Source organism: Condylostylus longicornis, unplaced genomic scaffold (assembly GCF_029603195.1).
Source record: "Condylostylus longicornis isolate FDR11 unplaced genomic scaffold, ASM2960319v2 ptg000109l, whole genome shotgun sequence".
NCBI lineage: Eukaryota > Metazoa > Arthropoda > Insecta > Diptera > Dolichopodidae > Condylostylus > Condylostylus longicornis.
Window position 1 is genome coordinate 7389 of NW_026578077.1, and position 13785 is coordinate 21173.

Genomic DNA, 13785 nt, shown 5'->3' on the forward strand with positions numbered 1-13785 from the left:
AATGGCTGATTTAGATATTGAAGTGTTATTAAAGTAAGTTCTCTTGAGGTCTTCAAATCTTGTGAAAATTTCCTTATTTTGCAATGAATTGGAAGGCGAAAACTATTGGGATACAATTTCATAAACAATATCATTTCTGTTATTTTCGAACGACTGATTATTTAGAAGTTTCAGAATTTGTAGACTGCGTAAACAAAAAAAACTTAGCAAAGTTTTTGCATACTGTTTAACGCTACGATTTAGAAATTTTAGTTCTAATGTAGAACTTTCAGCGCAGCGTGCATAAACGAAAATTCCCAAATAGCAAGATATACGATCATATAGTAAATTCGCATATGGCTTATGACATTATATCATTGCGCATGTAATTAGTTTTTCTTTTTGGCCTGATATGGACCAATGTGTTTGGGAGTACTGCTGGCACAAGCTTGCATTTGTTAGGTTCAACTGTTTTCTTAAGTCTCTCTGTCAGTAAGAATTTAGTTTAGTGGTATTCATTTCCAATGGTGATTCCATTTCTGGCAAACCTTTACCTTTGCTCTTAAAAAATAGAATCCTCATCCGTTTTGTACATAACAACTTCCATTTTCTCATTAACGCTGTCAAACATGTTCAAGGAAAAGTAAATTTTTTAAAGCTCGACAAAAAGGAAATTAACTGGTCCTAGAATTAATAATATGCAATAAAAAACTTATATGTCTAAAAGCTCTCTAACTACCCCTTTTAGATTGCAATATCCGTCGTAAAAACGAAATTAAATTATAAAATTTTTCTTTATCCTATTAACTATTTTTAGGTAATGAGAATGTTATTGTTGATTGACTTGAGCTAGCAACGTTTAGAATCTGGTGAACAAAACCTTTTGCCAATCATACTTTTAAATTTCATTCGATTCGGCTAATACAGTCGATTCGCAAAGCCATTCGTTTCACTGATCATAATAAGGGTATTAAAACGTAAAATATGTCAATTTGATTTCAAAATCTTTTGTTTCGAGATGCGAATATCGTATGAAGTAATTAAAAATTGCTCAGTTTATATTATATTAAATAAAAATGAAATTGAAATACATAAATAAATGAAAGTGAATGAAAATTAATAATTATTTGTAAAATTAGATTAAAAAAACACCAACAAAGGATCAACAATAACATACATTTTTTAATAAGATCAATATCTCAATGATTAATTGTGTTCACTAGTTCTTAAATGACCGGTATATTTCAAATTATTATTTATGTGTCGTTCGCGAGCGAACTAATCTTAAAGAACGAATCACTGAACTTAGCTGATTAGCTCACTTCTTCAAAAATGTATCGTTCATCGCTCACTAAGAATTCCAATTCTCTTTTTTAGTTGTTAAAAAAATTACTGCATATACATATTTTATTTACAAATGGTAAATGATATCAATGTTGTTAATTTCAACTTGTTTTGCAGTTGTTTTAACTAATTTTTTAAATTCTAAGAACAAGTTTGGAACTGAATTTTGTAATGAATTAACAAAGACAAAATTGAATAAATATGTAATAAGGATATATATATATGAATTAAAAGGTGTTGAATGAAGTATATTCATTTTTAATAATATATATTATTCATATAAATTAACTGGCGTAAATATTGATTACATTTTTAGCTTTGAAAAAACTTTTGTTACGATTTTACGGAATTATATTCAAAACAAATTTCAATAAACTTATATCTTTAATGTGAACGCTTTCAAAACTTTGCGTTTATACTTCATATTAAAAATGACAACTGTGAGTTTTCATTAATGAAATTTCAACGTTAGACGTTTCTTTCGCGATAGCGTTTTTCAAATTAGGTGCTAAATTTAACTTTTTTTTGTTGTGCAAGTGCTTTCTGTAACAATACGATATGGCATTTTCATAGCAAATGCAAATAATGAAATTTTCTGTATAAAGGCAAAAAAGTAGTAAAAATGGCTTGGCAGTAGTATAGTAGTGTGAAATGCGAAAATGTAGTTAAATACTGCAATTAGTAAAATTAACAACACTGATTGATATACATTTTATATTTTTCCTTATTTCTTTCTTTATGGATATTATACAATACAAATAAAATTGAACGATATTAATATAAAGGAGTATGTCGTTCGTTTTTATGAGCATTGGATTTAGTAATCCAAAGCGAACGACATACTCCTATATGCAATATTGGTAAAAGCAAATGAGAAGTAAAATAAGTGAAATACTATACACACCAAAGTGACCGAATCAGTTGCTTAATATAAATACAATACAAGTAAAATTGAACGATACACTAAATACAAATTATAAAAACAAGCGATATACTCCTATACGCAATATTGATAAAAGCAATTGAGAAGTAAAATAAATGAAATACTATACACACAAATGTGACCGAATATGTTGCCTAATATAAATACAATAGAAGTAAAATTGAACCATATACTAAATGCAATTCAAATAAAAACGAACGAGACCTGAAATAAAATGAAATTTTATTCTATACAAATCTTTTATTTCAGTTGCCTTACGAATATAATATAGAATACAAATAAATGTATTGTATAAAACGAGACATGAAGTATAAATGAAACTCAATACATATAAAATTGAACAATGTACTAAATAACTTATGGCTATATGCAATACAAAGAAAAACAAACGAGACTGATCAAATATAAATAAAATGTAATAAAAATACAAATAAAATTGACCGATTCACGTCACCCGCGCCTGTTGACTATACAAATAAAAGTGACCAAATTAAAAATCTACTTAAATCAAAATATATCTATTAATAAGCAATTCGACTCTCCGTTTACATCACTCACCAACTTTTGTATACAAAAAATTCCCTTAGCTAAAACAGTTAAGCAGCATACCTTCTTATTTTCGTTTTTATTCACATAAGAATTTTTGGGAGAGGGAAAACGAACGCAATAGATGTCTACCTGTTTTTTATAATGTATTTTTAAAAGCGGTAGGTATTTATTTTTTTGTATATGATGTATAGGAAAAAATATTAAGAATTTTAAAAGTGGGAGTTTTATTTCTGTAACTTATTCCAGTACAAGGTGGCAGAAATTATATATCCATATTATAAAAGCAAAGCGATTTAAAAACAAAATTTGAAAAAGATAAATAATATTAACAAAAAACTTAAAATTTGTAATTAGTAATTTTCATTACATTTATTGCAATAAAACTATGAATTTTTTTATTTTTATTTAAATTTTGTTTTAAAAATTTAAAATAAATATTTCTTATGAATATATATACATACACACTTATCGGCAATAGGTATTTTTTTATAAATTGCTTAATTTCTATGCCTCGTCTACTTGCGGCTTGACGTGAAATCAGCAAGAAATTCAAGCTGCGTTTTTACTATGTTAACTTTAAAGCCCAACAACGACGTTTAACTATTAAATTTCTAATCATTATTAACTAATCATTTCAAGTCAAGTAAGCGATTTGAGTGAAGCCGGCTTCAGGTCAAGTAACGTTTATATAGACAATAATGAGCTTGAAGCAGCCATATAAACGGGGTACGTACATATTACTACATCATATTGTGTGTCTAATGAAAAGTAAAATATGAAAAAACAAATTTTGTTGTAAAAAAAAATTAACAAAATTTTTACCTAACTTAATTTAATTTTATTTCAGTTCATTGTTTTTGATACACTCGTTTGTTTACATAATTTTGTTTCTTTCTTGCTTGATTTGGAAGAATTTCTTTCAGGTTTTGAAAGTGGTAAGCAAACGAAAAATAACGAAATGGAACAAGTCGAAATATTTATAAATAGATATACTTTTTACCTAAATAAGAAAATTGAAAGATTACACTAGTTAATTCAAATTGAAACCTACCTGTATGAAATAAAAAAATCTGATGTGATCAACACATAACCGACCGCATTGTGTATTGTCTAGGTGAATGAAAGTGTTATAGAATATTAAAACAATGTCTGTTAAGTACTTCTTTCCAATTTTAAGGACATTTGTAAGCTTATAGTTAACATACCTAGGAAAATGTAAATTTGGCTCTTAGTACAGTTTCGTTTTGTGCTATCCGAATTCCCTGAAATGCCCACCAGTTAGTTTTGGTAATGTCCAGAACTCAAATATCAAATTTCATGAAATCTCATCAATTCGTTCCGTAGATATGGTGAAAAATGTAAAATCGGCCCGAAAATCAGTTTTCGAGCCCTGATGTTTCCAAAAAATTTATATGTTCATTGCTTTGATACGAGGAATTCATATATTAAATTTCAATGAGATCGGTTGGTTATTTCTCTTTTTATACACAAAAATGAATATTTGGCCCGTAGTAAACGCCTAGTTTACTTCGTTCATTGCTTTAATATGAGGAATTCATATATTAAATTTCAATGAAATCGGTTAATTATTTCCCTTTATATACGCAAAAATGTATATTTGGCCCGTAGTAAACGTCCAGTTGCTGATGCCTGATTTCTTCCAAAATTTAGGAATTTTTGCGGACGGTCGAGAAAATCTTTAATATGAAATTTCAAGTAAATTGGTTGAATACGCTCTTCAAAATGTCCAAAAATGTAAAACAGGCCCGCTAAAAAGTATAGGCCTGATATATCCCAAAAGTTCCCGAGGCCTGATATATCCCAAAAGTTGATCAATCCGTGCCATGGTGGAAATAAACTTACATATAAAATTTTATCAAAATCGGTTAGCAGAACTTGAGATACACGCGTGCACACACAGACCGACAGACCGACGGACCGACAGGCAGCTAAAAATAGTTTACTTACACTTCCCTACTATGGAGAAGTGCATTCCCACCGAAAACTCGATATGCAAAATTTGTTGCCATCACATAACCTACCTATAGTTTACACAATACGGTCGGTAAAAAGGAAGCATTGAACTGGGCTATCCTTATATTTTAGGCATAAATATGTCTTATTTATTTAATGATCGCTTATGCGTAAAATATTTAAAAAAGGATCATGATAATAATTATGATCGCCTTTTGCCTAAATATTTTAAATAAAAGAAAAAACTAAAAAAAAATTAATCATTATAAGTTAACATACAAACCCATTATAGATTAAAATAAAAAGTGAATGTAAATTAAACAAAAGTTTAAAATAATTAGGATGGGATTTCAGCTTTTTTCGAGGATTAAAAATAAAGATAAGTAAAGATAATTTACAAAACCCATCACATATTTTTTTCTTTAAACTTTACAATAAATAAGAATAGCCATATAAGTATAACCAAAAACGAGAAAAAATAGAGTTGACACGGTCAACTCTGTGATACCCGTACGAATTTGTTATCCTATGTGCGAATAAAGATGCCTTAACTGACTATGGAACAGACTATGACTTTAAGTTGGCGTATTACTATATTAATTTATGCAAAATTAAAATTAGTTATTGAAGTTATGACAGCTACCAGAAAGAGCCAAGAAATTTTAACGAATTTTATCAGACACATTGGCCCTATTAATATATTTTCTTGTATGAAATTTCAATACCATAGCTTTTATAGTTGCTGAGATATAGCCAAATAACTTTTGAAGTTGTATGGCACTTACCAGAAGGAGCTTTAGTAGTTTTTTTTACAATGCAAAGGTCTTGAAAGCTCTGAGACGGTACTACAACCGTATTAATACCGTACTTAAATCTTTTTTACAGCATTATTAAAGTCACGCATAGTCAAATAACTTTCAAAGTTGTATGGCATGTGCCAGACAATTGTAAGTAATTTCAATGACTTTTATCAAACACATTGGCCCCACTAATACATTTGCTTGTGTGAAATTTCAATACCATAGCTTTTATGATTTCTGAGATATAGCTAAATAAATTTTGAAGTTGTATGGCAGCTACCCGAACCGGTACCCCGATCATGTCCAATAAATCATTTGTGAAAATTTGGTGAATTTAGCTCAATTAGTTTTTGAGTTATCGTTGGGACGGACGGACGGACGGACGGATGGACGGACAGACAAAGCTAAATCAACTCAGAATTCGACGCTGATCAAAAACATACACTTGAGTCTATATCTAAGACCGTTATTTCTTAGCGTTACAAACTGTAAGGCAAATTTAGTATACCCTTCGAACACACGTTCGTACGGGTATAAAACATGCCGTTATATATACAGAAGAGAAATGAACGAAACGAACGATTGAACGATATTTTATGAATTTTTTTAGTGAAGAGAAGTAGTTTGTTCAGAACGAATCACCTAAATTATATTATGATCTCATTAGTTTTTAAGGCTTAATGGAGGTTATTGTGAAAAAGAAGTAAAAATTTGTAATTAAATAATTTATAATTTTTAAATATCCATAATAAGGCTAATTGTGATCACCAATGAACCTTTTGGCAGCTCCAATATATTTGATCGATCTCCTGTATCTCTTCGTATCCTTCCAACATTTGCATTTTCACCCTTACTACTGTTGCTGGCGTACTCATCACGATAAATTATTGAAAATAAATTGAAAATCTTAAAATATCGATAAAATTTTAAATTTTTATTAACTTCAAATATAATTTTTTCGAAATCTCAAAAGCAGAGATTTTTTCCTAATAGATTTAGCTGCTCGTGAACCACTTCACCATCCATAATAATAACAACCCTATTAATAAGCATAAGTTACAAGCATGAATCCAAATCAATTATTACGTTTTATTGATAATTTAATCGTTTGATCTTTTATCTTCTAGTATAATTGTAGTTCTGGGATATTGATCTAATTGGATGAATAAATACCGATATTCATAATCTCTAGAAGAATTCTGAAAAAAATATATAAAAACAATGTATTACATAATTATAATATCATTTTTCAAAATTTTAATTTTTAGAAAAAATATTAGTGATCACAAGCTAATCTTTAAAACAAAAATTTGTTTTTAGTAGCAGTTTTCCCAAAATTGTAAATGTGAAAAAAAAATTGTAAATGTGATTAATGAGTTTCGTTTGTTAATGAAATGTGGAGAATTCAACGAGTTTCGTCATTAATCAACGAAACTCGTTGAATTAATTATTGTCTTCATCTAACGCTGTTTATCGTAGTAATGTAAAGAGTAGATAGCTTTAAATCATTTTTTTACCTACCGCATCTCATATAAAGAAAGTTAAAAAAAAAAAAAATGGAAAAATTTGATTTTTTTTTTTAAATTTCGACTACTTGTTACTCTAAAAGTACATTATGTATGAAATTAAGTACCATGTTCCTTTCAAGTCCTTCAGAAAGTGTTTGTTTGAAACTGTTATCTCTTGCGGAGGGGAAGTTATAAGTAAAGCAACTTTCATTTCATGAAAATTCGTTAAAATTTCTGTGCCACGTAAACTTTTGATGCTTTAAATGATGGTATGTTATGTTACTGATTACTGATTAGCCTGTATTTATTTTCGACCGACCCTCTTTTTTCCTTAACGTACATTATATTAAATTGCCAATATATTTTCAGCGAAATGTTATTTCTAAAGCAATACTTTTTATTATTATTTTTATTTATTATTATTTACTATTTACTATTTTACTATTTATTTTATTTAAATTGTGATTTGCCCATAGATATGCCAGCGCTCATATATGTATTTCCTAATAAAAAAATTAAGCCAACACAAAGTGAACTACCAACGCAGTGCACCTTCACGTCAAATTGCCAATGTTAAATTTTATGTTTTAGCAAATTTTAACATTACCACAAGTGTCTTCTTTTCAATGCAACAAAATTGTAGGCAACTACTAAGTATTAATTAAATTTTCGTTTTCGTAAAAGTGAAAAATATTTAAATTTAATTTTTTTTGTGAATATTATCTATATATTAAAATTTTTCGAAAAAATTAAGTTTTATTTTGTGGTAAAATCATGAAAGTTGGCTTTATTTTTTTTAAAATGTTAAAAATATTAATTTTATTACCAATTTCTTGCTACGTAATATATTTTGAATTGTGAACATAAATTTAAAAATAATAAAACATTTTTTAAAGTACTGTTTCACATTTTTTGCAGTTCCATGTTTTGCATATTTAAATTTTCATTTTAAAACTTTACCTGTTAATACACTTAAATATATATTAATATTTTGAAAATATTTATCAACAATGATAAATTAATACAAAACTTTATGATTGAATTCTAATACGTATAATAAAAATGGGAAACTTATAAAATGTTATAATACTCTGTACAGATAACTAATAATTGTACAAGTAGCAAAATTAATTATTAATGGTAACCATTTGTTTGTTCTATTTGCTAAATGGAAAATAATCGCAACAACAATTTGTTTAAAGCAGGTAGGTTTTAAACATTTACATTACATATGCATGCCATGCATGGTATTTCCAAGAAGACTGTATCTTAATGTAACTGTAATCAACGAAATTTAGAAATTCAGCGAGTGTGTTCTATGACACTAGTTTGTTTATAAAAATTACAGTGTTTTTTAGGTGAATTATATTACATCATACACAGTGACTTTGATCCTTTGTCCCATTCATTTAATTTCAAAGTTTTAAAAAAGCATTTGTCCTTCTTTTTAAACTATTTATTAAAAATGTAAACTATTAAGGACCCTCAGAAAATCCTATGATAGTTAAATTTATTATCATAATTAGTATGGGAAGAAATTATTTTTGAAGAATGTACAGTAATCACAGATTAAGTTTGATAAGAATAACAGCATCTGAGTATGTAAAAATTAGAGTTTATCATGAAGGAAAACTTTTGACATTCGATTTTAAGAAAAAAAAAATAATCGCCAACATCTAGCAAAGACTGTTTTGTTTTCCAGTCAATAATTTAATGAAATACAAATAAGCAGAATAATATACAGAAATATTAAGTAAACACTATTTGTTATTTAAAAGCTGCTAAAATTTCATGCTGCCACAACCTGAGGACTAGAAGAACGAAATACGGAATGGAGCGGTAAAAGGACCCACCAGTTTTCTAAGTTTGCGAAATGCTTATGTTTTCGCTGCAATAAATTGTTTACAACCATAAATTGACATAATGTATATGGGTTTTTAAATTAAAAATTTTGAACAGGAACGATTAATATTAAACTATAAAGTTTTCTGTTTATTTTTTGACATAATGTATATGGGTTTTTAAATTAAAAATTTTGAACAGGAACGATTAATATTAAACTATAAAGTTTTCTGTTTATTTTTTGCTATTTCGAAAATAAGTGCTCCAGTTATAATAAAAATTTTTTGCAAAAAATGTTATTTCAATTTTTATGACATGTGCCAATTTACAGATTTTATAAAAGCGTTGAATTTGTTTTAATTTTTTAGCATCAAAATTTTATTGTTAAAAAGAAAGAAAAATACAAAAAAAATTTAATTTTTGGAAAGTCACAAGTTTTTTTTTGTTTCAGTTAATGTTCGACCACTTCTCAAGATTATCTACCTTGCCGTGGTGTAGGAGCTGAGTAGGGTCAAGGAGTCTCGGGATGCTTCCCCAGATGAGGCCTGAAGCCAAAAGATAATCAAACCCTTCCCCCGCACCTATCCCTTCACTGTATCCTATCACTTCTGATTAAGGTGTTACGCAACCCGTGTCGATAATCAGCTTGGCTGGGGGCTCAGATAAATAGTCCATTCGCTAACGTTGCATCCGGATACCTGGCGCCCTCCGGATTACTTAGCCTTGTCTAGGTACGGCGGATCTCTGCCTAGATCGACATCCTTTCTTCGCAACTCGTGGGATCAGAATGATGAGCAGAAATCAAAAAAACGTAGATGAGTCCGGCACTCATAAAAAGTCGGAAAGAATTTTGGCCAAGCCAGTTTCCGGAAATTGTGCTGAAACATCGCTGAGAGCGAATTCAGTACAAAAACTGCAGGCGAGCACCAACAATGCTAAAAGCGCTGGTGCAAAACCCAAGGTGTGTAAGGGATCACAACTGGGACCGAGCTACCGCACACAACGCTATGACTCAGTCAGGCCTAGTGTCGGTAATAGCTCGATGGCTACAGTAACACAAATTGGCCAGAGCAAGAAAAGCACGCCTTCAGCAACGATAACGCGCTCGCAAAGAGTTTATAGAGAACTAGGAGGAGGCTTTGTTGAACTTAGGTCTGGATGAGGATGCAGATAAGACGCTGGTGGAGGTTAACGAGAGCAGTAATGCTTCGTGCAATTCAAATCAACCTCTACCACTCTAAAGCAGCTTCAGCTGCGCTCCTTCTCCGCTTACAAAGGGGTGGAGAAGGTATAGTTCTGGTCCACGAGCCCTGGATAGCAGGAGGAAATATCTGCGGGCTGAGGACGTCAGAATATAAGCTGTTTTATAGCGACGGCAGTTCGAAGATAGGATCATGCATACTTATTAAAAGTAACTCAAATGCTTTTCTATTACCTCTTTACAGCAATGAAGACTTGACTGTAGTCAGCCTTGAAGCTAGTGGCAGTATCTCTTGGTGGGCATCAGAATACCTGCCCTTCGACTTCTAAGGGGAGCAACCGCCTGAGAATTTGAAGGACATGGTGAGGAAGGCTCAGTCTCTCTGAACCGTAATCTGGGGAAGCTCGAACACTAACCTGAGAGGTGAGTCACTTTTAGAATTTATTTTAAGCACTAAACTCACATTATGTAATAGAGGCTCAGAGCCCACTTTTACTAAAAATTTGCACGAGGTTATAGATATAACTCTTGCCTCAAACATTCTTGCTGGTCTGGTCAGGAATTGGAAAGTGTCAGAAGATCATTCCTTTTCTGACCACCATTATATTGAATTCGAGTTGGTAACCAACCGAAATTCAGAGACTCGCCAAGCGATCTCTGGGGTAGTGGGGCCCTCCTCGTCCTGGAACGAGTTGGGGCCTGGATAGTACGGTCTGCACGCTTACCGGGGCCATAAATGGCGCCTCTAGAGTGGCGTGTCCACTAACTCGATTAAAAGGCAAAAGAAAGCCGCAATGGTGGCCCGATGAGTTGAATGCTCTTCGGAAAAAATGCAGAAGTCAATTCAACAGAGCAAAGTTCAGCAGGGCATCATCTGATTGGAACGCATCCAATTCTCAGAAAATACAAGCATCAGCTGAGGAGGGCGCAACGATCCTCCTGGAGAGAGTTTTGCGGTAGGACTGGCGGGGTTGCGGAGGTATTTAGACTAAGAAGGGTCCTGGCAGGTGACCCAGTCGTGCCGAGTTATCTGCTGGCAGCTGGCGGCTCGTGGACTAGCTCTGCTTCGGAGTCCTTCGGGCTACTTCTGGATGCTCACTTCCCGGAATCCTTGAGGGAGTCTACTTCAAATGTCTACGACAGTGAATCTTGTTTTTCAGAAGTGATCACCGAGGGAAGAATGCTTTGGGCTATCCGCAGCTTTCAGTCTTTCAAATCGGCGGGCCCGGACGATATAGTGCCTGCGGAACTACAAAATGGCTGAAAATTATATACGAATGCTGTATAGACCTGGATCACATTCCAAAATCGTGGAATGTTGCCAGGGTCGTCTTCATTCCTAAAACTGGGAAGAGCTCTCACAGCTGCCCAAAGGATTTTAGATCAGTCTAACGTCGTTTCTACTAAAAATATTGGAAAAATTGACAGACGCATACATAAGGAGCAACCTTAACCCGAGATGGGTGTCTCCGGCGCAATATTCGTATCGGAAGGGCAGGTCAACGGAAACGGCCCTACATTCCTTAATCCACTACATTGAAGGGTCCCTTTACGACGGGGAATACATACTGGGTGCCTTCCTAGATATTGAAGGCGCTTTCAACAATGTCGGGTCGCGGTCGATCACTCAAGCTCTGTCGGAGCTTTCAATTAATGTCTCCCTCACTGCCCTGATAGGGAATATGCTGTCCGGCAGATCCATCAGAGCCAACTTTGGCGGGTCATGCATTGAGCGCTCTGTTGGAAGGGAAAGCGGTTACTGGTACTCCTGGAGGGGGAGGGCTATAAGGTGGTTATCTACGCAGATGACTAATGCTAACACAAAGGGCTTGTATTAGTATAGTTTCTTTTTTTTTTTTTTTTTTTTTTTTTTTTTTATTTATTTATGTTTAGCTCAAACATTTACAATTTACAAATTACATTATACAATTTAACCTATACGATAATTTAAACTTTAACTTAAAATTAATACTACTTAAAAATACCTGAACAAAAGTTGCCTAGCTAGCAAAAAGTTCAACTTAAAAAACGAAAAAAAAAAAAAAAATTTTTTAAACAATGAAAACATTTACAACAAAAGATTGCAAAGTCAGCAAAAGTTAGTTGTTAATTAATGTAGGTCAGAAAATTATTAAATTTATTTTTCACGTACAATTAGTATTATGTATGATAATAATTAAAAGTTAGTGACCTCATAAAGTGTACAACTATTGTAATTTTGCAAAGAGGGTATTCTTAAGTTGAGTCTTCGTTAGCGATAACTCCTCACGAGAAATGTATTTATTAACAGCAACATTCGAGAAATAGGTTCATTCTTCCCATAATTTGTGCAGTGGAAAGGAAGATTAAAAATTTTGTTATTACGAAAACGAGTGACACTATTTAATTGAGCTTCTATGACATTTTTAGCATATGTAAAGTTTATGCGGCTCATAAACACTTGCACAATAAACAAAATATCAGCAACAATTCTTCTACTTTCAAGTGTCTTCATTTGAAGTTATAATAAGCGATCTCCGTATGGTGGGAGAATAATAGGGTTTTCCCAATGAAAATTACGAAGAGCATACCTTAAAAAGTTTTTTTGAACTGCCTCCAATCTATTGATGTGGTCCTGGTAAGAAGGAGACCAATCTGACTTGCATATTCAAGATGTGGTCGTACCAAAGCCACAAACAAAGTTTTTATAACGTAGGGATCATTAAACTCCTTTGTATAACGCTTAACAAAACCTAAGACTGAATTAGCTTTACTAATCACGGCGTTATAGTGGTGTCTAAACGTCAACTTTGCGTCAAATACAACCCCCAAATCTTTAATAGAACTAACCCTGTTAAGATTAGCTTTATTCAAGACATAGTTGGAAGTTATAGTTACGGAACGACGAGTGTAACTAACTACGGAGCACTTAGAGACGTTAAGGGAAAGATTGTTAAAGTTGCACCAATTAGCAAAAGAATCCAGGTCCCGCTGTACGAGCAAGGTATCAGTAGCGGAGTCTATTCTTCTGTAAATTTTCATATCATCAGCATAAATACTTAAATCACTGTGTTTTATTACGCGCGTTACATCATTAATACTAATAATGAAAAGAAGAGGCCCCAAATGGCTACCCTGAGGTACACCCGAATTTTCAACAACGTAATTGGAGGTACATGAACGAAAAATAACTCCATATTTCTTACTACACAAATAAGAACCAATCCATTTAATGAAAAAAGGAGGAAAACCATACTTTTCTAGCTTAAAAAGTACTACATCAAAAATCAAAAGCCTTGCTCAGATCAGTATAAATTACATCCGTCTGGGATCCAGCCTCCATCGTATTTAAAAATTTAGAACTACATTCAACAAGATTAGTAACTGTAGATTTCATTTTTAAAAACCCATGTTGATTTGGCACTACCAATTCTGAGCAATAATTGTAGATTACGTCATAAACCATTAATTCAAATACTTTAGGGATGCTAGAAAGCTTAGCTATCGGACGGTAATTTTCAATGTTCTTTTTTTCTCCCTTTTTATGCACCGGTCGTATGAAAGAGGTTTTCCACCAACTCGGAAAAGTACCTTCAGAAATAGATCTATTAAATAAAGTTGAAATTGGCTCTGATAAGACACGAGAACATTGTTTTAAAACAATCT

The 13785-nt window shown here is 32.0% G+C and overlaps 1 protein-coding gene across 1 annotated transcript in view; it reads right to left on the bottom strand.

The window, feature by feature from the left end:
- Positions 1-6502: 6502 nt before the first annotated feature.
- LOC129614447 (mitochondrial import inner membrane translocase subunit Tim21) overlaps positions 6503-13785 on the bottom strand; it is a 58726-nt gene continuing 51443 nt past the window's right edge. Inside the window, exon 4 of the mRNA XM_055529033.1 lies at positions 6503-6788. Coding sequence (XP_055385008.1) covers positions 6690-6788 — 99 coding nt within the window. The 3' untranslated portion in view covers positions 6503-6689. The remainder of the gene's footprint in view (positions 6789-13785) is intronic.